Here is a 27,638-nt window from a genome sequence, read left to right as displayed (position 1 = left end):
TCCCCCACTTCGCTTCTGCTTTCGTCACCCACTCACCAAATAATAAGCATTGTCACAATTGGACACATGACTTCTCTCTTTTCAAGCCGCTACTTGCTATTCTTTTCTGATGTACTGGTGTTTTCACGGATTCATGCTTTCATATTCAAAACACTTCCAACATTGTACACTATTCAGCTATTACTCATATCAATGACAGTGTTATCTGATATATAGTTTTCGAACTATTAAGGATCATAAGTGGGAAATGTTTTTTGTAACACCTTGTACTTTGTTATCTATTTTGATACACAATGTGGACCACATAGAGACTGGTGCTGGGTGTTGGGAGCCAAAGGGCGGAGGTGCATAATAGATTGTCTAGGGCATGATCTATACTAGGCGCAGCGCAACAATAGGCGCTGTTACACAGAAAAAAATGTATATTATACAATAATACCTATAGCGCGATGATTATTATCACGTCGTTTTGGGAAGTGTAGTACCCCCAGTGTATGTGTCGTTTTCACACGTTCATGTGAGATCTGTGTGGACCTGTGTGTATGCACGTGTTTGTGGAACGGTTATCCGTTCATCTCTCAGCTAACTCAGATCAATTTTGGTAAGTTGCACAAAGTAGTTAAACTAAAATGTCTGCAAAAATCTTCAAGAGCGAAATGAAACTTGTGCGGCCAAAATCGGTTCCCTGTACGGATGTGTGTTTATACACTGTGCGCAGAGTCCACAGCAGGAAATAGAGTCCCCAGCATTTGACGAAATGAATGCCAGTCACTGGGGAGGTGCACTATTTCACAAGAATACCACACTTGATTTTCATTTTGTTTATGACAATGTCCTCAGGACATATCTCTGTACAGGGAAGATGTCATTATTGTGAATGATTGTGATTGTGCATTTTCCTAGCCCCATTCACTATTTCCACCTGTCCTTCAGGGCTGCCCGAAAACGTCGTTTTAGGATGTGTATTAGCACCTTCACGGATATTGTTTTCTTTTTCTTTCTTTTTCTTTTTTATAGTCTTCGACGTTCACATTTCCCTAATTCATAAATTGTCATTCATAAATTGTCATGTAAATATCAAGTAAGAATTTATTTCATATCAGCATCTGTGAATTTGATTTTACTTTATTGGTTCCTGCATTATATCATTGCTCATGAAGATACGTACACATAATATTATTATATTATATACATTGATGGTGCCATACATATATATACATAAACATTAATTGTTAACGAAGTAAGTTTCTTCATTACCTTTAGAATATACAGCAATAGAGTTTCTTCATTGCCTTTACAATGTACAACAGAACTTATCAGCGATGCAATGAATAACGCAGAAGGGCTACAGCTTAAGCACTGCTTGATTTGCATGCAGCCCTCGTACATAATACATAACATATAGAAAAATAGGAGGGAGGGATGACTTGCATAGAGAAAGGATAGAAGAAAGGAGAGAGAAGAGGTCTGTCTGCTTTCGCAAATACACAAAGTTAGATCACCTGGATAAAAAGCATGGCAAAGTATTTTCTCACCGAGGTACAGGTGAGCAGTTACAGGTCATGGTCGGTGACATAACATTACGGAATAAATTCAGAACGGCGATATTTCCACGAGGGAATTTCATATACAATACAATTACAATGACATTATAAGATCACTGCATATCCAGAGAGCAACAATAGGCGTTTTCACATCCGCCCGATGTTTCGAAATAGCGCGCTATTTTGCTGACTATTTTCTGCGAAAAATATCTCGAGCTTGGATTTTTATCGGGTTGATGTGAAAACGCCTATTGTCTTTACAGCTTTCTTAAAAGAATAATATTCTTTTAAGTCTATATGTTATATAGACTTAAAAGTTCGAATTTCAGAAGGAAGAGAGTTCGAAATATCAGGTCCAGTGTGTCTGATAGATTTCAGAGCCATCACCGTTTTAGGATTTTGTAAATGAAATTTATCAGATTGCCTAGTGGGATAAGAATGTATGTCCTTGTTTAACTGAAATAATGAGAAAAAAGAAGATGGAAACTGACCGTTATACAAACGAAACATAAAAAGTGAATTTTTCAAAAAAATTAATGTCATTTACCTTTAGTGGTTTTTAATTCTACGAACAAAGGATCTGAATGGTCCCAATAACCTGAATTGGTGCATATACGTATAGCTTTCTTTTGTAGAAGTAATATACTGTCAATGTGACTTTTTGCAGTTGCCCAAACAATGTTACAATATAAGATGTTCGATAATATCAACGAATGATGAAGCATAAATAAAATGATCTTTGGGACATAATACTTAAGCTTACAGAGTATACTAACATTACGAGACACTTTATCTGAGATGTATTGCACATGAGCATTCCATTTCGTATTTTCATTTATATATATTCCAAGAAATTTGACACTTTCTTTTTGTTCCAATAATATACCATCCACCATAATATTTAAATGGAATCTACACCAATGCAAGCAATGCTTTTATGTAGATTCCTCATATTTCACATGTTTAATTGTCTTAAAATGCTGTATTTGTCAATTCACCCATGCATTTTGGGGGGTTATGTTCATGGTTTATAATTTTGTTGAAAACAACACACAACCATGACTTTGTGACATAAAATACAATGTAGCCCTACAGCTCTGCCTGTTGCATATAGCGTTAATCGTCATTGAGAACTGTATATGTCAACTTTATGATAAAATGTTTAGTAATTTAATGTCTATTGCGTAAGCATTTCAAAACTGAGCACTTTTTACTGACTTTATGTAGAATAAACACAAACTCGATTATATTGAGGTACCTCTCCCCTCCCCCCTTTCGAGGCAACACCATTCATTTTTTTCCCGCGCATTTAAAATGCTCCCCTAAGCGAAAGTACACAATGCCCTATCAATATACCTTTTCTTCATCAAATGCCTTTTACATTCAACAATGGTACTCTTTCCCTTTAATATACTAAATACATGCATATACACACACGCCCACTCACATTTACTGTATCATGATTAATACAAATGCGTCGTTTTAACCCTTTGTAAACCGTATGGCTTATACCACCTTGCTAATTCTTAAGAGATATTAATTCATGTACCTTTGAACCACATTCGTACAAAATGTTTCCCAACAACAACATTGCCAACTCGATTCACAATGCACACATCACAACGAACACCCAGGAATACCAACCGCTATACTCGGGTAATTACCGATAATAATGAAACATCGCCACAATAAGAATGCATTACTGTTTACAGCGAATTTTACTTAAATAATCTTTGTCGTATTCATTGTTCATTCAAGGAGATATTGATCAGTTGCTGATATTTTCTTGTGTATGTTTAAGGCAGCAATAATTGATTAACGTCCGTGTACACAGGTCCTTGTATAAACAATGATACGGCCATTTAGGTCAGACCTGATAATTTATGTATGCAAGACTCTATGCATACACACCAGTATCCAGTAGCCTCTCAGATCTACACAGGAAGTGATACCTTTTTTTTTAAAGTTGTGAGTGTATAAGTGTATACGAAAATGATAACTTGCCATTTTCTCAAACTGCTCGTAAGCTGATAACTCCCATCCAACTTTTTCACTCACAAGCGCGATGATCCACAGAGGTATAGAATAAATATCCGGAGGGTATGTATAACCCATTTTCAGTAGTGACTGGAATGGCAATTGTTATGGTAACGGCAAGAATTCAGCTTCCTGATTAGCTGTTGCTATTTGAAGTTGCCATTCCAGCAAGAGTTGCTATCCTAACATCTTTTATGAAACGGGGCCCTGGTCTTCCATTGAGTCACCAGTAATAATCCGGACCGTAAATATGTGAACGCTCAAGTTCCATGCTAGAAAGAAGTATGACCTGACTAATCTCGCAACTTCTGGATGGTATCATGGTTACTTCTTGAAAATCATTTATTTGTTCCCCACTAATCACCAGTGTCTACTGATCAACATTTGAGATGTCAAGTATGTCGTCAAGCTACATTGAAAAATAAAGCGGAAAATTTTGTAACATTGTTATTAATTTTTTCCATTAGTGAGCATGAAAAACATGTTTAATCCTGAAAACTTGAAGCCCGTTCACTGACTGGATACGATGTGTCTATATAATTCAACGTATGTCCGATGATGCTGTTAAATGCCGAATCAATAGGGAACAACTTTTGAGAAATCAGCATCAAAGTGTCTCGATCATCGCATCGGCACGGAAAGTAAGTTAAGATCGTATAGTTCAATGTGAGCAAGTGAATGTCCATCCATGGTTTGAGTCTCATTTTCTGTTGATTGCTGATGACATGCAGTCGTTCAATTACGGTTATTTATTCTACTTGTTAACAGCTTGAGCAATTGTTATCAATAGCCAAATCAAGTCAATTCAACTCACACTAAGCAAGCAAAAGCAACGTGGGATCTAAGCAAGATGACGCCGCTGCAGTCACAGCATCACTTGGTAAAGATATTTTAAATGAACCCGTAGGACACTGGTATGTAAGGAAAGTGAGGTCGAATAATCATAAATTTCGTTTCATAATTTTGCTCTGTTTATAAATAATTAAAAAAAAATATATATATACCTGAATATATATATATATATATATATATATATATATATATAGAAGTTTTCAGAATATTTTCAGAAGTACCATTCGTTCGTATCTTATGGTCATTGTTTTCTAGTTCGGTGTCCATAGGCTCAACTCTGTGAGAATGACTGAGGCTTCGAACCTAGCTTATATCCGGGGTCAGCATGTATACGATGGAATTTGCTACGCGAATGCTGTGTTGGACTCCAGCATCGAAGCTTTGCAGACGTTTGAAGTTCGCCCAGACGATGTTTGGGTCGTAACCTATCCCAAAGCAGGTGGGAAATTGAAGTCATTGACGTTTGAATTTAGGTGACTAATGGCATTCAAACAGATCTAACTAAGGTGATCAACGAGAAAACGTCTCAAACATTTCTCAGTTTTCTCAAGCATACCGTCATAAGTCTTCGAAACTAATTTTTTGAGAGCAGTCGGTATCAACCCTGTTTAATTTTGTTCGTTTGTGTGTCTTCCATTCATTACACGAGCTCTCTGAAACATAATAATAATAATAATAAACTGTGCTTGTATAGCGCATATCACATTCAGGGAGAAGTCTCTATGCACTTTAAGAATGAAACAATACATCCGCTCTTTCAACCCTATTCAGTTAAAGGTTTTCCATTTAAAGGAAAAATGAACTGTACATGGAACACAATTAACACCGATGTCAACTTGTCTTATGACTATTTCATATCTACCCTTACCTCCGAAATCGATAACCATATTCCCCTGCGTAACATAAAAAATAGATATAAGCAAATTCCAAGACTCCCGTGGATAACCCAGTCTATATTACGATCTATAAACAGGAAAAACAATTTGTTTTATAAATATAGATGTAATCCCACTGAAAAAAATAAGAAAAAATATGTTTCATATAAAAACACACTCACCAAATTATTACGTACGCAGAAGAAAATGTTTTATGTGAATCAGATAAGCAAATACAAAAATGATATTAAAAACACATGGAAAACATTAAAGAATGCTATGAATACATCTAACAATTCATCTAATATTTCTGAAATTCGGTGGGGCAATGCCTCCAGCAACACTCCCGCTGGCATGGCGGAAATTTTCAATGACTTTTTCTCTTCAATTGGGAAAAATTTTTCTCAAAATATTCCTCTTTCTAGTAAATCTTTTAATGATTTTTTAGATACACCTAACTCCAAAACTATATTTTTTGACCCAACATATAAAGAAGAAATAATAAAGATTGTTGCTAATTTGAAAGAAGGAAAAAGTCCTGGCCATGACGGAATTGACAACTATTTGATAAAAAACATAATTTCTCAAATAGTGGATCCCTTAGTACACATTATCAATTCATCGCTTACAACTGGCCATGTGCCAAATAGCATGAAAATTGCGAAAGTAATTCCTATTTACAAGAAAGGGGAGAAGGATGATGTCAATAACTATAGACCCATATCTCTATTATCTTCTATTTCTAAGATTCTTGAAAGAATAGTTTATATCAGGACAGTACGTTTTCTTAAAACCTGCGACATATTCTCAAACTTTCAATTTGGATTCAGGGAAAATCACAGCACAACACACGCACTACTTGCCCTCATCGACAAAGTCACACACGCACTCGACACACTTTCACACACAATAGGTATCTTCTTGGACTTCTCCAAGGCCTTTGACACGATTAACCACGGAATACTTCTCGCCAAACTGTCTCATTATGGAATACGTGGAAAGGCCTTGGAGTGGTTCACGAGTTACCTATCAGAAAGATCCCAATTTGTACATGTCAACGGCTTTGACTCTCAAAGTAAAACAATTGCATCTGGTGTTCCACAAGGGAGTTTATTAGGCCCATTGTTATTCATTATTTATATTAATGATTTTCATAGATCCTCGGAGAAACTATCATTCATATTATTCGCGGATGACTCTAACCTTTTCTTTTCTCACCCTGACCCAAACATTTTAATAAGAACAGTCAATGAAGAACTGAAAAAGGTTATACAATGGATATACGCAAATAAATTGTCATTAAATATTAAAAAAACAAAAGTTATGCTTTTTAGTAATTCTTTAAATAGCCTCCCAGGCAATATAACATTTGATACTACTCCTTTAGAAGAAGTTTCTTCCTTTAAATTTCTTGGTGTCTGTGTCGATAACAAGCTTTCATGGAGGAATCATATTGATAACATATGTAAAATTATATCACGCAACATTGGTGTAATGAATAGATTAAAATATTATCTTCCTTCATCTGCATTATTAACTCTTTATTCTAGTTTGATACTACCTTATTTAAACTACGGGATTCTTGCTTGGGGTAATACATGTCAGATGTTACTTGATAAACTTCTTCTACTGCAAAAGAAAGCGCTTAGAATTGTTTTTAATTTACATACCCGAGAACATATAGATGCTTTGTTTTCTGACCATAAAATATTAAAAGTAAATGATTTGTATGTGTTTCAACTTGGCCAGTTTATGTTTAATTACAACAGTAACTTTTTACCTAAAATATTCCATGATTCATTTCATCGAAATAGTCATGTTCATAACTATCCCACGCGACGATCCGACGAATTTCATCTTCCATTAATGAGAACCGCACATGCCCAAAATACATTTCTTTATACCGGACCCAGACTTTGGAATAATTTAGATAATAGTTTAAAAGATTCCCCCAAATTTGTTACATTTAAATACAAACTCAGAAAATATTTACTTTCTATTTATAATCTTAGATAATTTAAATTGTTTTGATTTATGCTTGAGCCTTCACTTGTCCTGATGTCGCAGCACTTGGCGTGTTCTGTGTGCAGACTTCTCTTCTTTCTTCTCTCCTCTTCCTTTCCTGTCTCTTGTTCTTCGTAGACTTGTATTGTTACCGTCTTCTCTCCTCTCGGTACTGTCTCGCGTCTTACAGTGTATACGTGTGGGTAATTGAATGTGTGTACGAACGTGTTGTCCTTGTCATATTTTCCCGGTAAACGTGGTTCAGTGAGCAGTGTCCGGGCACTAGCATTGGTATTCTATATTTTTTCCCAACCGGTGTATCTCAAAATAATTACATGTATATTGTTATAGAATAGTATATAATTTACTCATTATTTGTCTAGCGATCCACGTCCGACAAGCTATGCTTTTTAGTGGATCACTATTTTCCATAATCGAATTTATTTTCCGCTCGCCCACGAAGTATTTATACAGTGTTTTCCTAAATATTGTACATGTTATAATTATGTTGTTCTATAATATGTCTCGTATATATATTACATGAATCTTATGCAAACGTTTAAACAATATTTCATCACATGTATACTTTGTACTATGTTTTTTGATTTTCGATGATTGGAAATAAACTATGATTGAATTGAATTGAATTGAAAACACACTGTCATGACATAACTATATAACTTTCTTCATTTAAAACGCGGTGCTAAAAATAGTAAAGCCAAGGACTAAATGCCTTTATGCAACTGATGTCAGGAACCCACTGGATGTTGGAAATTGTTGGTCTCATCCTCTCGGACGGCTACCCAGAGAAAATTGACCGCTCTTCCAGCTCTACTCTGATTGAAATGATCGACCTGGACCAGAAAATGCCGGACACTAAGGAGGAGGAAGAACAGAATCCTCCGGACATGACGCCATTTATGGAGAAGATAAAGAAAGCGCCCTCACCGAGAGTCATCCAAACCCACCTCAGACTGAAATACATGCCACAGGACTTGCTGAAGAAAGCTAAGGTTTGTTATATTGTCTCACGATATCTCACACCTGTATAAGTGCTCTTTACAATGGGCCATGATGATAATCATAATGATTAAACAATTTCGTACCATGTCGCATCGTCAGATGAAAGTGAGTACGATGGTAATATCCCTATAGGAAATTAGAAACGCTGGTTAATGACGACTAAGTACTTGGCTCATAGTCGTCACAAAGTCTCTGTTGGGACTATAAACTTGTTTCTTATATAATGTATTTGCCTTGGCGAGTGTAAGTTTTAAGAAATGATAGCTAATATTGAAATTGTTTTTTTTTTACGCTCAAGTCAGACTACACAACTATGGGTGTAAAGTTGTAATAAGCAGGCAATGATCACTCAACAGGAGGGGTGGTAGTTGCTAACAGAAAAAAAAAATCATATTCTTTACAAACGAATGGGAAAGTTGTGAGGCAATCATATCGTCACCTCTTTTTATTTGAGGAACGTTTGCAGTCGATAGCATTATATCTCATAATGAATTATTTTGCTGTTTCAACTTACGAAAATGTAAGTGACTAAAAACTTCAGTCACTTCGCTGCACGTCTGTACTGCACACATCACATGTTGAACAGTAAACATTGAGTAGCTTTTCCTTTAATCTTTTGTGTGCTTCGAGTGTCAATTGGCACAGGAAACCCATAGCATTCTACACAGCTACCCAGATTTCCTGGCATAGGACCTTCGAAAAGCCTCTTCCAAAGTATCTTGTGGTTAGAGAGAGGAACAATTTGGATCAGTTATAATAGATTTAAAAAAAATGGGTAATTTATGAATATGTATTATTTGTCATTGTATCTATCATTATCATAATCATGTAGGTATGTTGCATAATGCTATTCAATTAACACAGTTAAGGCCGCCGTTGAGTATGTCTCGATGCCATGCAGCAGACACGGGCCACAATAAGGGGACGAGCGTACTGATTAGGACGCTTGAAGCATTCTTACTGTATGTATGAGTTCACAGTCCAAAGTATTGTTTGGTAGGAAGTGGCTCAGGGCACTCGTTTCATGTGAAGTGTTTACTTAACAAATATGCGTGGCATATTTTGTCGTCTGTAAATAACTCACAACGATTAAATCCGAGTACACGGACGGCTGTAGCACATCGCTTGTAACTTGCTACTATTATAGCTGGTCAATCCTTTCCTTACAATGCATCGGCAAACTTGTACAGTTTGTCATATCGTTTTTGAATAAACCAACCACAATCAAGAGAAAGGAAAACAGGAAAAAAAAAAAAACACAATCAAGAGTCAAATCAACGGGTCAACCTAACCTCATTTTCTTCTATGAAGGTGATATACGTTGGACGCAACCCAAAGGACACTGCCGTCTCGTGGTTCAAGTTTGTTAAGGATGACCCCTCCGACGTTCCTCTCACCTGGGAAACTGTGTTCCAGCAGTCTATCGATGGAAGTCAGTGTGAAAAGCCTCTACTTCCGATCACAAAAGATAACTGCACTAATTTCCAATATCAAGTAAAAATATCAAAGTGCTTTTTTTCTGTAATAGATTGTCATTTATCATCATAAGAATATGACATTACCGTAATACAGCATATTCTCAGATCGTTAAAAGATATAAACTATATTCCTATGACATTTCTTGTATCGTTAACCAGTCTGTATTTTGACATGTGTAGTGATGATAATGGTGTTCACAGTGATTATGTTGGTAAAAAATTATGATAACAAAACTCATTAATTTTTAACAAGAGTTGGTGTAGGAACAGAGGAGCATAGGTTTTCCCGGCCAATTTCGCACTTTTGTCAGTCCATTTGATAAAAGGTTCATTCAATTTAGCGAAAATCCTCGTCACTGCACATTCTGTCATTCAAAATTGCAAGTTGGTCGTTCAATTTAGCATTTCGATCAATGAAATTTGCACATGTGCCATTCGAATTCGTAAATCGAGCATTCAAATTGGCACGTGCTCTTCAGTCATTCAAATTCGCCAACACTGGCCGAAAGGGGTATTTCAGTCATTCAATTTCGCGTATGGGCAGTCAAATTCCTAACATGTTCATTCAAATTAACGTCATGTTATTTCTCTTTTGAAAAGGTGATAACATTTAAACGCGTATTTCTATGTGACTTTTTGTTTGATCCACGCACTGTTAAGCAGTAAAAGTATCATATTTTTTACCATACATAACTCGGGTTTGTTGTTCTGTAACGCCCCTTTTCTTTCATACATGTCATTTTAGGCCTACATGTACCAATACTAACTTCATCTTCTTACAGTCATGACAGCACAAATTAGATACAGACGTATTTCTCAAGAAGACAGAAAAAGAATTATAGAAACATTTGATGATCATAACCTTGACTTCCTGGAACTGGCCGACACACTCGGAATAAAGCACTCAACGGCCAGATAAGTTGTGGCAACATGGTGCACTAAATCTTCGGACTGGAAGAATCACTAAGCACATTGAAGAAAAAAAAAAACCTGTTGCCAAAATCTTTCAAATAAGTACGAAAATATGAAATGTAATGACGCTTGCAAAACAGTAACTGTGTTGACAAAAAAAAAATAAAGAAAGAACCAAAGCATAAACATGCGTGCTAAATTGACTGCAAAAGATGTTAAATTGGATGCCCAAAAATGAATTTGAATGAACGAGTGCGGCATGTCCGTGATCACGTGACTATATCATTCTAAATTGAATGAACGAATAACGAAATGGTGCTAGTTTTACGAATTTCAATTGAAAAAGTGTTAATTAGAATGACGCTAAAGGTAATTTGAATGCTCCCAAATGAATTTGAATGAAGAGATCATAAAATTGAACTACCGAACATGTCATCTACGCTAAATTTTGCTAAATTGAATGCAGCAATTAGGAATTGGACTGACACAAGTGCGAAATTGGCCGGGAAAACCTATATTAGAGACTTGCCCCCTTTTTTTACCTTAACACCAACTGAGATCTACATATTTGAATCCTAGCAATGCAAGCTTGCTTCGTCTGTATCAAGCTCATGAAGTGTCCACTTTCACTTTGTTACCATCAGCTATTGAGTACGGACCTTGGGCAGACCATGTCAAAGAATTCTGGGAAATCCGTCAACACTACGAGAACCTCCTCATCGTGTTCTACGAAGACATCCTGCGGGTATGTGAAAATATGTCCAGTAAATGTAATACAAAATGGGGGGGGGGGGTATAGTTTCTTTTTTTCTCAAGTAAAAGAGTTCTATTTTGGCTAGTGTCCTTACTTCATAGGCCTACTTAACAAAGTGCTTACTATTGTATTATGATTCTTTTTTTTTTGTCCTTGTGAGTGATTTTCTATCAAGGCCTACTCATTTTCATGACGTGCCATGAAGGGGACACGTCATATTGCGAAGATGCATAGTCAGTATAAGAAGGGGCATAGCTTAAGGCGGTGTCACACCTTTCCGGGCAAGCTACGCGGGCTCGTTGCGAGTAGGGATTGTCAAGCACGCAGGAGAATTTTCCGCGGGCGGACAAGAATGTTTGCGAGTTTAGCACTTGTGTCTTGCCTGCTACACGCGTGCTACTTACCTTCTACTTGCGTGTATTCCGTGTGACCTGTGTGAAAGCTTTGAAACCGATCCGTTTTCTGTTACGAGCGACTTACGGGTACTGCGAAGTACCTGCGTTGGAGTTGCCTGCGAGGTGCTACCGGTAAGGGTCTCCTACTGGTGTTCTGCGTGTACCTCTGCGAGCGAACCCCCACGACTCACTCGGAACAAGTTTTGAGGATGCTCAAGGCCGTAATTGTCATACCATATCTGGGAAAGTTTTGCGGGTTGACTTGCGGGGAAACAAATTTGCTACCCGGAGCTCTCCGCAGTTGGTCCGCACCTGACAGTACCTAGCGCGTATCTCGCCCGTAGTTGCCCGGAGGTGCGCACGCAAGTCCGATTTACCCGCAGCCAAGTTTTGAGCATGACCAAAACTTTTTCCGGGTGAGTCACGGGAATTGCCCGCAGAGGTCCACGCAGAACGCCAGAAGGAAGCCCTTTGCGACAGCACCTCGTAGGCAACTCCCACGCAGGTACTTCGCAGTCCCCGTCATGCGGCCAAGATAATGACATTCTGTGGGACTTCTGCCATTCCTTCAAAGGAATTCCTTAACTGAGTTGTCAGCCCCCACGCGCCTGGCACACAGGTCACACAGTATACCCGCAAGTAGAACGCGTCCACCAAGTAAAACACATGCACTGACTGAGGGCGGACAAATCTTTGTCCGCCCTCAGAAATTGTTCGGTATGTTGGAAAATCCCCACATGCAACAAGCCCGCGTAAACATGGTTGCGGGTAAAAAGATTTGCGTGCGCACCTCCGGGCGACTACGGGTGAGATACGTGCTAGGTACTGTCATGCGCGGGTCATCTGCGGGGACCTCCGAGTAGTAAAAATTGTTCTTCGCAAGTCGCACGCAAGGCTTGCCCGGAAAGCTGTGACACGGCCTTTATACCGAGAAAGGACATTCGATCCCTTACTTCTGAGACTGGCAAAATTTGAAATTAACGATTTCTTATTTAAACGTATCTGTTTAAATTTGTTCCCGTTCTGACTAAAATTACATTTTTATTAAACAAAAGAAAGACCACCGCTCGTTCATACTTACGGGGTTTATAATAAAATAATGTTACCCGCGAGACCGCATTTTGTAAAAATAACGCATTTAGTAAAGATTACCATGAGACTTAAAAAGAAAAAAATGATACGCATTTCAAAAATAAATGCGTATTATTTTCATAAAATAGATAAGAAACAAAATGAAAAAAAGGAAGAAAAAGGAATTCGTAAAACAGGGGTCTCGCAAAACTCAAATCGCAAATTGCCTTCTTATATAAACATCTCCGACCCAATTTCTGAACCGTAACATGGTTTTGGTTTAAATTGCTTTTTTTTTCTTGATTTCTGTTTATTCTATCAAAAATAACGAACGTTCAGATTAATGTCACAAATGCAATGGACGTTATCCCCCAATAACAGTTGCGCAATGGTCTAATGATTCATTTGCGAGGGAGCGAGCAAAATTTATCACATAATTAGATAGGAATTTGGGCACATAATCCATAGAGGAGGTAAACAGGGTCGCATATCAAACCAGAAAGGGCACACAGAATGAAAAGGAGGAAATTCGATATGAACAGTGTATCCATAAGGGAGGTGAAGAAGAACGAAATCGGAATGGTGAAAAGGTCAAGTTAAAAAAGGGCTTTTCTTGAAAAAGGGGAACGATACCAGCCGTTAGCGTTCCCATCACTCTTCTTCAAAATCAAAACAAAACAAGACAATACTAAAGCACCCCCCCCCCCCACACACACACACACAAACATCGTGTATGAAATGGTGCGATGTGATGTTTGGGGGTTTTGTTTTTATTTCTCACTTTTGTTTTTGCTTTCAGGATCCGGTCAAACACGTCCGAATTGTAGCAGAACACATAGGACGCCCGCTGTCAGAAGATCTGTTACAGCGAGTTGTCGAGAACAGCTCCTTGTCCAGAATGAAGAAGACCTATGACAAGAGAGCTGAACAACTCAACGAACCACTGGCCGAGTCAGTTAGACTGAAATTTGTCTCCAGAGGTAATTTGCGACGTTACACCATCTTTCATTAGGGAAATTTCGGACCAGGTAAAAGTTCGTCTGAAAAGACAGTAAAATATTATAAGCACAACAATGATAATGTGATCAAATTGGAGGACAATTCGGGAAGTTACCAAATTGTGACGTTTTACCAATATTTACCCAACAGCTCTCAAACATGGAACTGAGTGAGCTGATGACGTCATCACCTCACACTTTACCGTTGATCGTCTTACCAACAACAACAACAACAACAACAAACCAATTAATTTTAGGCTTCAAAAGTGTTAAGCATGATATTATTTCTGTGATTATACCTGTGAAATATCAAATGATCAGTAAGATAACAAGATTTGAGACGGTGGTACATTCCGTTTGAAAAAGAAAACTGAAAATTTCAAGATTTCGTGTACAAACTGTATGGCAAGTTGTTGGACGATATCATCGACTTATTCATTTATATATTCATTGGCTTAGTGTTTCATGAAAATCAGAAAAAGAAAGCTTAACAATCTCATAACTTCCCTAATTCTTATCCCATATTGATTAATGTCTTACTATTGTGATCATCAGGTATTACTGTTTCTTTTTGAGGGTGACTATTGACAATACATGTATCCCCAGGCCCGTAACTGGGGGTGGGGGGCAACGGCGTAGCCAGGATTTCATCTTAGGGGGGGCGGTTAGTCTGCGAGGGAGCGAAGCGACCGAGCCCGAGCGAGCGGAGCGAGCGAGGGGGGGGGGGGGAGGGTGTTCCCCCCTCCCACGGTAAGAACTTTTTGCATTTTGATGTTGTAAATGGTGCAATTTGATGCATGTTTTTGCGCCTTTTATCGACGTCAAACAGTCCCACTTGTTTATGGTAGCAGTTTATTTTGATGTAGATTATTATTGAACAATTTGCCTATAAAAGGGTATAATTTAGATACACTTCTTGTATTAATTCTTTTCACTGAATATCATGAACGCGACTGAACCCGAGCGAGCGGAGCGAGCGAGAGGGGGAGGGGGGGGGGGGGGTGGGAGGGGGTGTCCCCCCTCCCACGGTAAGAACTTTTTGCATTTTGATGTTGTAAATGGTGCAATTTGATGCATGTTTTTGCGCCTTTTATCGACGTCAAACAGTCCCACTTGTTTATGGTAGCAGTTTATTTTGATGTAGATTATTATTGAACAATTTGCCTATAAAAGGGTATAATTTAGATACACTTCTTGTATTAATTCTTTTCACTGAATATCATGAACGCGACTGAACCCGATCGAGCGGAGCGAGCGAGGGGGTATGGGAGGGTGTGGGAGGGGGGGGGGGGTGTCCCCCCTTCCACGGTAAGAACTTTTTGCATTTTGATGTTGCAAATGGTGCAATTTGATGCATGTTTTTGCGCGTTTTATCGACGTGAAACAGTCCCACTTGTTTAAGGTATATAGCAGTAAATTTTAGTGTAGATTATTATTGAACAATTTGCCTATAAAATGGTATAATTTAAATACACTTCTTGTATTAATTCTTTTCACTGAATATCATGATTGCGACTGAACCCGAGCGAGCGGAGCGAGCGAAGGGGGAGGGGAGGGTGTGGGAGGGGGGTGTCCCCCCTCCCAGGATAAGAACTTTTTGCATTTTGATATTGCAAATGGTGCAATTTGATGCTTGTTTTTGCGCGTTTTATCGACGTGAAACAGTCCCACTTGTTTAAGGTATATAGCAGTATATTTTAGTGTAGATTATTATTGAACAATTTGCCTATGAAATGGTATAATTTAAATACACTTATTGTATTAATTATTTTCATTGAGTATCATGAACGCGACTGAACCCTAGCGAGCGGAGCGAGCGAGGGAGGAGGGGAGGGTGTGGGAGGGGGGTTTCCCCCCTACCACGGTAAGAACTTTTTGCATTTTGATTTTGCAATAGTGCAATTTGATGCATGTTTTCGCGCGTTTTATAGACGTGAAACAGTCCCACTTGTTTAAGGTTACTAGCAGTATATTTTAGTGTAGATTATTATTGAACAATTTGCCTATAAAATGGTATAATTTAAATACACTAGTCTTCTCTTACACTGAATATCATGAACGATGTCTGTTCAGCAATCAAACAGAAAGAGCATGCACACGAGGGTGTAGATAGGGGCATATCCCCTGCCGCACGAAGGTGATTTTGCGTTTTCAGACCTGAAGTTCAGCGATCTGGTGCAAATTTTTGGTGCAATACTTTTTCATCGAAGTGCTAAAATCACGGAATTTTATGTCGCACTATACCTATACTTCACAGTAGTAGGGCGCTACGACACTAGGCCTGGAAGAGATGAAAACATCATATTGAATTAATGGTCATACACAAATCACTTTTTAATCTCCATTTTTTTTTTACACTTGCAGGAAAGACGGGACAATGGAAGAACAATTTCACCGTAGCGCAGAACGAGATTTTTGATGAGTGGTTCCGGAAGGAGATGGAGGGAGTTGATATCCAAATCCCATTTGAATAAGATCACGAGATGACTTCAATTATGAAAACGTGCAAAAACATAACCTCTTACTGAAATATTGCCCCCGGATGTTGTTCATCAGGAATATGTATATGCAAATATATATACAGATGTATATATATATCCCCCAGTTATAGTATGGTCTAAAAATATCTGTACTTATGCTTCCACTAATCTGATTTTACCACGGGACCTGCGGCTCTATACAAGCTTGCTTTTACGCAGGCCCCATCATATTTTTCGCATTATGATCTCAGTTTAACTCGCATGTATACAGACATTGTGTATACCAAGACAAACTTTTGAACATTCCGGTGAAGTTCTATTTTGAATTATGTTCTGTATAGATTTCGTATCAATTTACTTTATATTGTGATATATGTGAGAAATATGAAAATAAATTGAAATGAAATGAAATGAAATGAAATATATATATAATATATATATATATATATATTATATATATATATATATATATATATATATATAATATATGGGGCCTACATATTTATACATAAATCAAGACTTCACACTAACCTGTTGTTTTCTTGTTATGTGGTCTGACAATGCAATTTTGTGGCACCTAAATTAAGAAAAACATAAAAAGCACATTTTAAAAAACATGATGATTATGTGACATTGGCAGGTATGATAAAGGGCTTCAAAGTTCACTAAGTCTCACATATTCAATATCGAACTGAGGCATAAACCCGGAGGTATAAACATGATATTTTTTTCTTCCATGGCACCATGGAGCAAATCTGGGGCAACAAATTATCTTTTAATAGTGTCCCGCGTTTTAACACAACATAGCACCACAATGATTCATGATATGATTACATTTTACAAAAGGCAACACCTCTATCTATTTTACATAAATAAAACTGTACCGTCATAACCAAAATCGTTTTGGCCGAATTTGGCCATAAAATATAGACTGGGTTAAGCACATGTTCAAGACGTGATCTGGCAACCCTGGTCGCGGCACCTAGTTGAAATGCGTGGGGCTTTCGTGGGACATACTTCAGACATAGTCGCACTGCTAAACGACAATGACGAAGCAAAAATTATTCGCCACAAGCTAGCTAATGTTATTATTAGGGTGACAGACATAATGTATGTATATAGTAGTCCACATTTCACCATTCATTGTATTCACCCCGACTTTGATGAATTTTTGTAATCTTCGCTGACACACAGTATGGCATATTCAAAGTGAACATAAGTTATTTCCTCTTCGATTTTTCATATGGGCACTGGAGTGACAGAATAATCTTAAGATAATGTTTGATTTGATTTGATTTGATTTGATTAGATTGATTTGATTAAATGGTTTCTGTAGCAGCATCATTACATGCACAAAACAAAGGTACAAACTATCATGTGACCTCAGGGAAGCAACTCTGTCGGGCACAATGGTTATGTGAAATAAGCAGAGGCGATAGCACAAGGGATACAACTTAAACAAAAGTTTAACGCGCTTACAGCCCTGGTATTGGTGTAGCAAATACATTGTACATCAAGTTTGCTGCTTCAAGAGGCTTGTTCGAGAGGTGAAAAAGAGAAAAGGAGAAAACAATGTTATATATACAAACAAAGCATAAGGGTACCGACAAGCCCCTGTCCTATCTTTATAAGTACTAGGTGTTTCAAAAAACATTTCCCATTTTTGATTCTTAATAATTCAAAAAATATATATCAAATAACACTGTCATTGATAAGAGTGATAGCTGAATAGTGTACAATTTGGTTGAAGGTGGTTTAAATATGAAAGCATAAATCAATTTCATGAAATCCATGATTAATTTCACAGTTAGGTTCCAGACTTTGCTCTATTTTCAACCCTCTGTACAAAATTTCACTTTGCACAGGGGTCAATGGGTGTGTATGGGAGTGTGTGGTTAACACCCTGACAATGGTCCTGAACAATGGCCAGGGTTTGAATGCTTCATTATTTATTCATGAGAAATTCCACTATCACAACTAGTCTTTATTCAGCCTCTTGCAGTATCTGTGTAAAGTCAAACGCCTGTCGATACTGTCGTTAAATCGCGAAATTACAATGAATACCTTCTGATCTATCATAAACGTGGTGACAGGAAGCAAAGAAAATCAATTAGAGTATACACTTGTGTATATGGAGCCTTAAATAAATCTACTGTGAAACAAATCGCCCCAATGATAAATGCTGCTGAACTCTTTACCAAAAATGATCTCTTTTTATCGAAAAAGCGAAAATTTTGTCAGACTATTTTATTAGTAGACAGTTGTATTGAAATGAGGAACTGAAGATCATTTATTCTTATTTATATCCCAAATTTAGTGATATGTGAAGCAAAATTTGAAAATGAGTGCCAGCTGGAATGAAATGTGGTGTTTGCAAGCACTTTACCGTGCATGAATTCAGACTAGCAGTGCCCAGGGCAATCCACATGAATTATTGATGAAGCATTCATGTGCCAGGGAGCGCGAGACTGACGCCTAGTCAACAGATGGTTCAGGCATGTCCATTGTTCAGGGCCATTGTCAGTACACACTCACATACACATCATTGGTTCCTGTGCGAAGTTCAATTTTTGTACAGAGGTTAAAATTTGACCAAAATCTGAAACCTTACTTCAAAATCAATCTTAGATTTAATGAAACTGATTTATGCTTTCACGTCTAAATTACCTTCAACCAAATTGTACACTATCCAGCTATTACTCATGTCAATGACAGTTTCATTGGATGAATAGTTTTTGAACTATTAATGATCAAAAGTGGAAAATGTTTTTTGAAACACCTAGTATATAGGAGAAAATGTGTTCCAAAGGAACGGACAGGTTCAATGTAGCCTCTCCGCTGCATTGAACAATGTGGAGAATCTACAGTTTAATAGTGTTGCCACAGCATTTGATAGCACTGCAATAAAGTTTATTGTGCAGCAACAATGGTGTGGTTTATTAACATAAATTATTTTAGATGTGATGACATTTTATCCTTCAAGAAAACCGGACTTATATCATGCCACCTTGGCAACAGGTTTATGTTCCTATCAGCAAGGAGGTTCAAGAGAATGGAGTCACAACTGTCGTATTTCCTTTGAAGTCACGTTCGATGCCGCCATTCGAAAGTATTTGAAGCATGTGGCAAACTGGACCTGCCGCGCAGATAGGAAGACAATTGACTCATGTCTCATTGCATAATCATTACCCACTTTCTAACGAAAATATGTCTTTGTGATGGTAAGTACTTTTCGCCAGCCCTACTTATAAAAGATAGGTGGTATATAATGGTAAAGACACTGGGATGCGCGAATAGAAATTACGCAAAAAATGAGGAAATGGAAATGAAAATTACTCGACTGGCCGTGCCCGGCCACTAATCTGATATATCTATTAATATAGAATTATACTCGAAGATTATTCCATATCAGTTTTATTTGGAGGAATTAAGTGGAAAAGTGATAAAACCGGCTTTCCGGGAGGGTACAGTTTTAAACACTTTCACGTGATACAGCTCTGATTTGCACATATTTCTTGAAGGGATTGACCTTTGTTTAATGAGCTTTATCATTAAGTGAGATTTCGTTTCATTTAATAGATAAACAAGCAAAATATAGCCAACACTAAGGTAACTTTCAAAATGACTCTTCAGATTGCTCAGCAAGACGGCGGCATCAAACCCCGTCACCAAAGGCACAGATGCACCTGTGGAATTCTTTTGTACATCAATAGAAAAGTGACAACTGTTTGAATAATTACAGCCAGTTGGAACTCCATCTCTTAAATCTCCTTGCTATCAGCCATCACTATCACTGACTATATTATAGAAAAGAATCGAGTTGTAGAGTAGTCAAAATTTTGCAATGATACCCTTTTAACATACATTGGTGTTGAATGATTTTCAGAAATATTCGGGGTCATCTCACTAGACCAACACCCACGAGTCATACAGCCCACGAGTTCGACATTGAATTTAGGTCCATGAGTCATACAGCTCACGAGTCATACAGCCCATGAGTTCAACACTAGTAGTCCATGGGCCAAGACCCGAAAAATGGGTTGTTGGTACCATCTGAGGTGGCACAACCTTTTTGGTGTCAGTTTGTTTGTCGGGCATAGATATGCTTATCAAGCTATGATAGCATTTCCAAATGAGTAGCTTAGTCATAATAAATGAATTTTTAACCAATTTGGTCTCGTTTTTATATCCCTATACTTCTGAATCGAAACTAAACCGCTATACAAAGAAGAGCACTGCCTTCTGTATGTCCACAGGTGTTCTGTTGTAAACGCGGTGTGCTTAGTCTTTATTCAAGGCAGCGAAGTGAATATCCAAAGGGTTATGATGTCCACAGCTGTCACGCGGTGCGCTTAGTCTTTATCTAGACCAATGTACCGTTATCATATCTAAAGTTCCTCTTAAAAGGGATTATCTATACTGTTTTTATACTACCCTATCAACAAATACATCAGTTTTAAACAAAAATCACTCTGTTCATTTACAATATCATTCATTATAATGTATCGTAGTGTACCGATACATTGTTTTTGCATTATCTTATATTGTTGGAGGGAAATAAAGCGACATTGGCGTGGTATCAGCGTTTTCACCGTAGCGTTTTCGCCGGAAAATGATAAATAATTGAAAGATACGGTAAAATTCACGAGGAATTGCTTTTGTTGTTGTTGTTGTTTTCAGATAAAAGGATATTCACTGTATCATACTCTTTGGATATTCCCTTCGCCGTCTAGAATAAAGACTAAGCGCTGTGGACATCATAATCTTTGGATATTCCCTTTGCTGCCTTGAATAAAGACTAAGCGCACAGCGTTTACAACAGAACACCTGTGAACATACCATAGAGCTGCATTTTACAGCTCTATGGAACATACAGAAGACAGTGATCTTCTTTGTATAGCGGTTAGTTTCGATTCAGAAGTATAGGGATATAACAACGAGACCAAATTGGTTAAAAATTCATTTACTATGACTAAGCTACTCATTTGGAAATGCTATCATAGCTTGATAAGCATATCTATGCCCGACAAACAAAATGACACCAAAAAGGTTTTGCCACCTCAGATGGTACCAATATCTGGCCTGGCCCATGGACTATAGGTGAAAACAGCCCACGAGTTCGACAGATTTAACACGGTATCGTGGGCCTTGTTAGCTTAGTGTCGAACTAATGGGTTGTATGACTTGTGACCTGTATGACTCGTGGGCTGTATGACTTGTGGGTGTCGGTCTTGTGACGTGCACCCAAATATTCTTCGACGAAATAATTGGAATGTTTTTTTTTCCAGGCATTTTTTTTCTTTCACAACTCTATGGGATGATGGAGAGTGTCAGTCAAATGATGTGCCATTAAATGTCTCCATGCTATTGAGTATTATGTGCTCATGTTGTCTTAACTACCATATACTTTTTGATAAAGACAATTCTACTTGTTTTTTTTCAATGTCTTTGATAATGTTGTAAATGCTGTTTGGTTAGGTTGGTTTGGTTTCTTTCTGCATTTTCTTTCTCCAAATACAATAACAAATGAAAACAAAGTGATACAGAGTATGCAAAAAAAAAAAGGAGAGCATAACATACAAATCAATATAAGAAATGTCAATTTCATAACAACATCAGTCTGTAATATGAATCAAAGCAACATACTTGTCACATAAGCAACCTTTTTTTTTTTTTTGTTATTTACTCCGCTACTTTGACACGTAAGCATTCAAGTCGAAAAAAAATCGAGTACAGTTAAATCAATGTTTTTAATGATAATCAAGTTTTTTTGGTTTTGGTACAAAGTTGAAGATTCGATATCAAAATATCAAATACAAAACTAAGTATAAATAAACACGTAACTTTTGGTTATACTGCTCTGGGTTCCGGGTTTATGTCCCCCCTTTAGTAGTTGGTACTGCGCCAGCGTCGTGCCCGGTAGACCGCAGGTCGTCAGCGGGTGTGGCTCAGCAGGTGTGGCTCAGCAGGTGTGGCTCAGCTAGCGACGCTCGTCCCTCGTACCGGTAGTCACCTCAGCATGACAGTCCTGCTCGCCGACGTTAATTCAAGCCCCGTACCGATGTGTTTTATGTGCTAACCAAAGTGTTTCTCTGCCTAATATTCCCTAACATCAGTACTTATACACGAACTGCTAAAACAATTAACATATTGCTCAGACAGAAGTATGCATTAAAAATTCTCACAATGGATATATGTAAACATTCGAGGCAAATATATTCCTTTCCTGACAATATCCCCCACCTTTAAGATATAACTTGGGGATCCAATTTTATCTACATTATATATTAAAGAATATATTTGGAAATAGTTCTTCACAGAGTTGCAGCGAAGAAATACGTACTGGAACTTAATTCGAACAGTATAACATGTCACTTTGATTTCCGCGACAAACAAACAGATTCTGTAAATATACTTTAAAATGCTCACTATTAATCTTTAGCTTCTATCGGATGACCACGACAACAATTTTAGAATTGCCTTAAGACACGAACTTAACAAAATAGTTGTATTACACTGTCACTTTCATTTATAGGTTCAAGAAATCTGAAGCAGATAATTCAGACATAAATCTGCCTTCCATACAATTATTCTTCGACTTGAACCTCCTTCATTCGGTCCAATTCATTTTTGGAACAAGTACACTGGTAATGTGATGAGTGCTGGGGAAAGTGCGCCCCTTTCGGCAGACGCGAATGTTTCCCATCAGGCAGAGGTCGCTGATTCGACAACGGGGTGTGTCCCGATCGAGATGGTGGTCGATGACATTGAGCGTGTGAAGAGTGAAATTGTTGACAAAGTCGGAATGGCATACAATGATGTTGGGGCGTGTGATTCACTGATTATATGAACAAAGGAGAAATCAATACAGAGGACCGTCATCATAAGCAGAACTTGACGTGAATGAGGCCCTATCTAAAATATACGAATATATTACAACATCAATAAAACTACACATAAAACTCTTAATCTTAGCGTTATATTCCAAACACATTTTGCTTAAAAAACAACAACAAGAACAACGGAAAAGAAAAGAAAAAAAGTGACTTGGTGCTTTAAAGAAAAAGAAAAATAGGAGCATGCACCATATATACTGGCAGATAGAAGTGCAGGTGTGTGCAAGTGACAGTGCGTCGTGTGTGCAGGTGACAGTGCAAGAGAGTATGAATGCTCTGTGAATGCTCTTTGTACCATAATAATTATCACAAGCATCATATTATCATAATCTATGCATTATCTTAATAGTATCCACTTCTAACTGCCTCGCTAAAACTGCAACAAACCATTTGATTTTGATAAGTATGAGTGTATTCATACATGTGTTTCTGTGTGCTTGTTGATCCAGCCATGGACTCTGAAGCTGATGACTCGGATTCAGTCTTTAGCGTGGTTATTATTGAGTCTGTTATATCACCGGCTGAACCCAATGTTAATTACTGGAACATTGCCTCTCTGAATCCATCAAATGTCATTAATCAGGATGTCATTTCTATGGATTATTAGATTCATGAAGAGATATTATCAATCCCTGATAGAATATACCTCGATATTAATTGATGCAATAATCGTCTAGCTTAATGAAAATTTGGCTTAGAAAAGAATCACAGGGTAATGATCCAAAGTTGTATGTGAAGTTGCTTCGTCTCGCCTGAGCCAGAGGCTCAAGTGAGTTAGCAATGGCTATCATTCGTCGTCCGGGGTCTAGTGTGTGATGTGAGTGCGTCAACTTTTTAAATTTTCAGCTTCTTCTTAAAATCTCATGACGTATTTTCACCAAACTTGGCACAGTGCCTCTACCCCCCCCCCCCCCCCCGACACACGGGGTCCCAAAGCCCCTAAATTAACGACTCTTTAAAAGCATTCATCTCTAGAATATGATATTATAGTGATAAATTTAAGTGAGTACATACAGTGGTGACTGTACTTTCAAGTTTGTTATCTGAGCGTACCCTTCGGGGCCTGTGGGGGAGAAACCAAATTAAGTCAAATTTCTTAATTCTCAACTTCTTGATAACATATGATATGATTTATTTTTACAAACTTGGCAGGTATAGCATCCCTAGGGAGATAGAATCTAAATTTGTTCTGTAAAAATACGAGCTATAGCGGAGGAGAGTAGGGGTAGCTATAGGGCCAGGGTAATTCAAAGCCTTTTTTATTTGACCAAACAGAAACATTTACCATCCTCTTTTCTCTCTCTCTCTCTCTTATTAGACTTTTATGGACGAGCTACAATCATTACTGTTTGGTAGCTTTTCTTTGATTCTGATTTGAAGATTTCAGATACGCAGGAGCTGTGAGGATTAGTGGAGAAAAAGTTATGTTGTATATGTTCGAGATATAAGTCTCAAATGATTCAAAAGGCCAAGATCGATGGTGATTTTTTAAGAACAGGTCCTGGATTTAGATAAGCAACGAAATCACTATCTAATCATCAGTAGAATTCAATTCCATAACCCTTTATCGGTTCTTTCAAGTGTCATCAACAATAAATCTGTACATTCGAGGATTTTCTAATTTGTGACGTGACAAGAAGATGAGATGACTTGGCCGTGGAACCATTATCCGGTCTTGATCCTGGACGGGACTGAAACAGGGTTAGCCCCTTGGGCCCTTCACAGCCAGGGCGGATGCATGCCACTTTCTAGGGTTATCAACCTCATTGGGATCATGGGCGGCTAAAAACAAGCAAACAAACAAACAAGCAAACGAACAAGAGTCCTTTGTAACCTTCCCTCTTAAGCGCCGAATCAATCACACCCTGCTTTCCGAGATCACACCTCAGAACCTGTCGAAATCTATTGGACTCTCACTTTTCAGCGTTGTAATGAATACGAGAATTTATTCAGCCAATATGAAGTTTGATGTCTTACATTTCTACAAGCTTATTGTGTTTTACGTGGGTCTCTATTTTACAATAACGCCATTGTTTCGAACAATCACTTCCACAAGTTAATATGCACATTTTTATTATTGTAATACATTGCACGTTTTGTTTTCTTTTACTCTGTATCAATAACTGTATGTGTTATTGGAAATAAGATTTCATTTGAATTGAATGTCGCTGATACTGAACATCAAAGTCATCATATCCTTTAATTGATTTAACTCATATTATGTCATAAACGCTGCAATGACTGTTATGGAAGGAATTCAGTCTTAAGCGTGTTTTCTTTTTCTTTTAATCTAAACCCTTCTTAATTAGATCTTTATCTCTTTAAGTCATCGATTTGGGCTTGACTTGCCAAAATAGTGAGCATATTATTATGTGATAAGACTTACTCCGTCGTTTTTAAGCCACTGCTGGTTATTCTTCTTCTTCTTCTTCTTTTAATGTTGAAGCTACGTGTGGATGTGTATAGAGCGGATCGTGAGTAGCATGACAAGGTCAGCATATGAAAAGGTGGTGCTACACTGAAGAAGAAAAGCAGAGAGATCAATAGCCTGCGCGATGGTGTTTGTTTTACTTCGGGCAGTGGTAGCACGGCGTAGAGATTTTCATATGTATGCGTGTTGGTTTTTACAAAAGCATCACAATCAGAGATCAATGCGGATGTGCATGCACGTACAGTAAGTGCTGAACGGCTTTCCGTTCATCTCTCGGCTCTTTCAGTTTACTCATCACATTTGGTAAGTATCATACAATGTAGTTCCAACGAATATCCGCTAGAATTCAATTCAATTCGATTCAATTCATTTATTTTTCATTCTTCTTTTTCCAACAAAACATAACGCATGATATATTTGGAATTACATCATAAACATAAACATTCGACTTTGTAAAAGATAAATGATGCAAATAAACAAAAGAATGCATACTGGCAAAAAAAGTACAAAGTTATGCTTCAGTTGAGAAAAAAAAAAAGAACTGAGAGGTCCACTAAAATCTTCCCGAATGAAGGACGCAGGTTTCCATAGAAAAAGGAAACTCAAACTTGCTGCCGCCAAATCGTGAATGGGTCCCCTCTACCGATGTATGTGTCCACCTAACGGCAGGGAATGAAACCCTCAGTCATTGACGAAAATTATATTCATGTAGGTGCACCAATTTACACAAAATATGGTGTTTCTTGCTTTTCATTTCGTTCTTGACAATGCCCTAAACTGTGCATGTCTCTGAACAGAATTCTTCAAAGTTGGGGAAAAACCATGTGACACAAAGTAGCTCAGCCTGTTGCATATAGTAAATAGCGTTGGTCGTCATTAACAGAACTGTATTTGTCAATTTTATGATGAAATAGTAATTTACTTTGATGAAACTGTTGTGTGAATATTCTAAAGTACAACACTTTTTTATCGTTTAGGTAAACTAAATACAAACTGAACGTATTGAGATACATTTCGTTCTGTTATTATTTTGTTATCTTTATTTCTATGGATAGTGTGGATGTGTATGTCCCTATTTCAGGAGCACTTTTTATCTGGGTCATCAAATCTGAACTTGCCATTAATCAAGGTCCACCCCTCAAGGTCATAAAAATGTTTCCAATACATCTCGTAAGACATTAATGCTATCGATTCGAACAATAACTTACTGTAGGCACTATGGCTTAGGTCAGATTTTACTACAGTTATAAAGTATGAATTTTCGTCGAGTTGACTTAAATGACCTGTGTTGGATTTATTGTTCAAGGAAATGTTGATCAGTAATTTCTAATGCGACAAAAAAAGTGTATGCTCACGTAGGCCTATACTTGTCGCGTATGCAGTCTTAGCAATAATGATCAAAGTCCAAATACACAGGTCCTTGTATGAACAATGATGCGGCTCTTTATAGACCCCGTTTACAGTGCGAGGCTCGGCCGCGGCTCGGCCGTGGCCGAGCCCACCTTCATTTCAGTGTAAACGCGCAAAAGGCCAAATGCGGGGCCAAAATTGGGCGCGCATTTGGTCACGCTCTGGAGGTGGTCTCGGCCGCGGCCGAGCCGCGGCTGAGCCCGGCCTTTTCTCAGTGTAAACGCAAACTGGGGCCAAATGCGCGGCCAATATTAGTCTGGCTTCCAAACCCTCTGCCCGTACTATTTCGTTATTCAGGATATTAACCCCCTCAACGTCGAAAACTAGTATAGTTTAAGGTGGTTTTGTCCTGCAAAGGATTTTTCCTTCGGCAAAGGCCTTTGCCCGAACGGCGACTTCGTCGCCACGGAATCCAGTTGGCAAAGGGTCTGAAATCAGACTATTACCAAATTGCGTTTGTTTACAAGCAGAGCGCCAC

At 37.9% G+C, this 27,638-nt stretch overlaps 1 protein-coding gene across 1 annotated transcript; it reads left to right on the top strand.

Moving 5' to 3' along the window:
- The first annotated feature begins 434 nt into the window (after positions 1-434).
- Positions 435-16,729, top strand: LOC139721529 (sulfotransferase 1A1-like). Its single transcript, XM_071632844.1, has 7 exons — positions 435-601; positions 4,689-4,872; positions 8,066-8,325; positions 9,647-9,767; positions 11,370-11,470; positions 13,745-13,925; positions 16,308-16,729. Exons 2-7 carry the CDS (start codon positions 4,719-4,721, stop codon positions 16,415-16,417), a joined length of 927 nt encoding a protein of 308 aa, XP_071488945.1. The 5' UTR covers positions 435-601; positions 4,689-4,718; the 3' UTR covers positions 16,418-16,729.
- Positions 16,730-27,638: the final 10,909 nt, after the last annotated feature.

This window comes from Diadema antillarum, unplaced genomic scaffold, assembly GCF_040938485.1.
Source record: "Diadema antillarum isolate AM-2024a unplaced genomic scaffold, OU_Dant_1.0 scf00000145, whole genome shotgun sequence".
Taxonomy (NCBI): Eukaryota; Metazoa; Echinodermata; class Echinoidea; order Diadematoida; family Diadematidae; genus Diadema; species Diadema antillarum.
This window is presented reverse-complemented; position numbering and strand designations above follow the sequence as displayed.

What these genes read in the sequence shown, in the direction of transcription:
- LOC139721529 (XM_071632844.1), top strand. Translation starts at nt 4,719, where the DNA reads ATGACTGAGGCTTCGAACCTAGCTTATATCCGGGGTCAGCATGTATAC. An exon ending in CCAGCAGTCTATCGATGGAA is followed by an intron (nt 9,768 to 11,369) that starts GTCAGTGTGAAA and finishes TGTTACCATCAG; the next exon opens with CTATTGAGTACGGACCTTGG. An exon ending in ACTGAAATTTGTCTCCAGAG is followed by an intron (nt 13,926 to 16,307) that starts GTAATTTGCGAC and finishes TTACACTTGCAG; the next exon opens with GAAAGACGGGACAATGGAAG.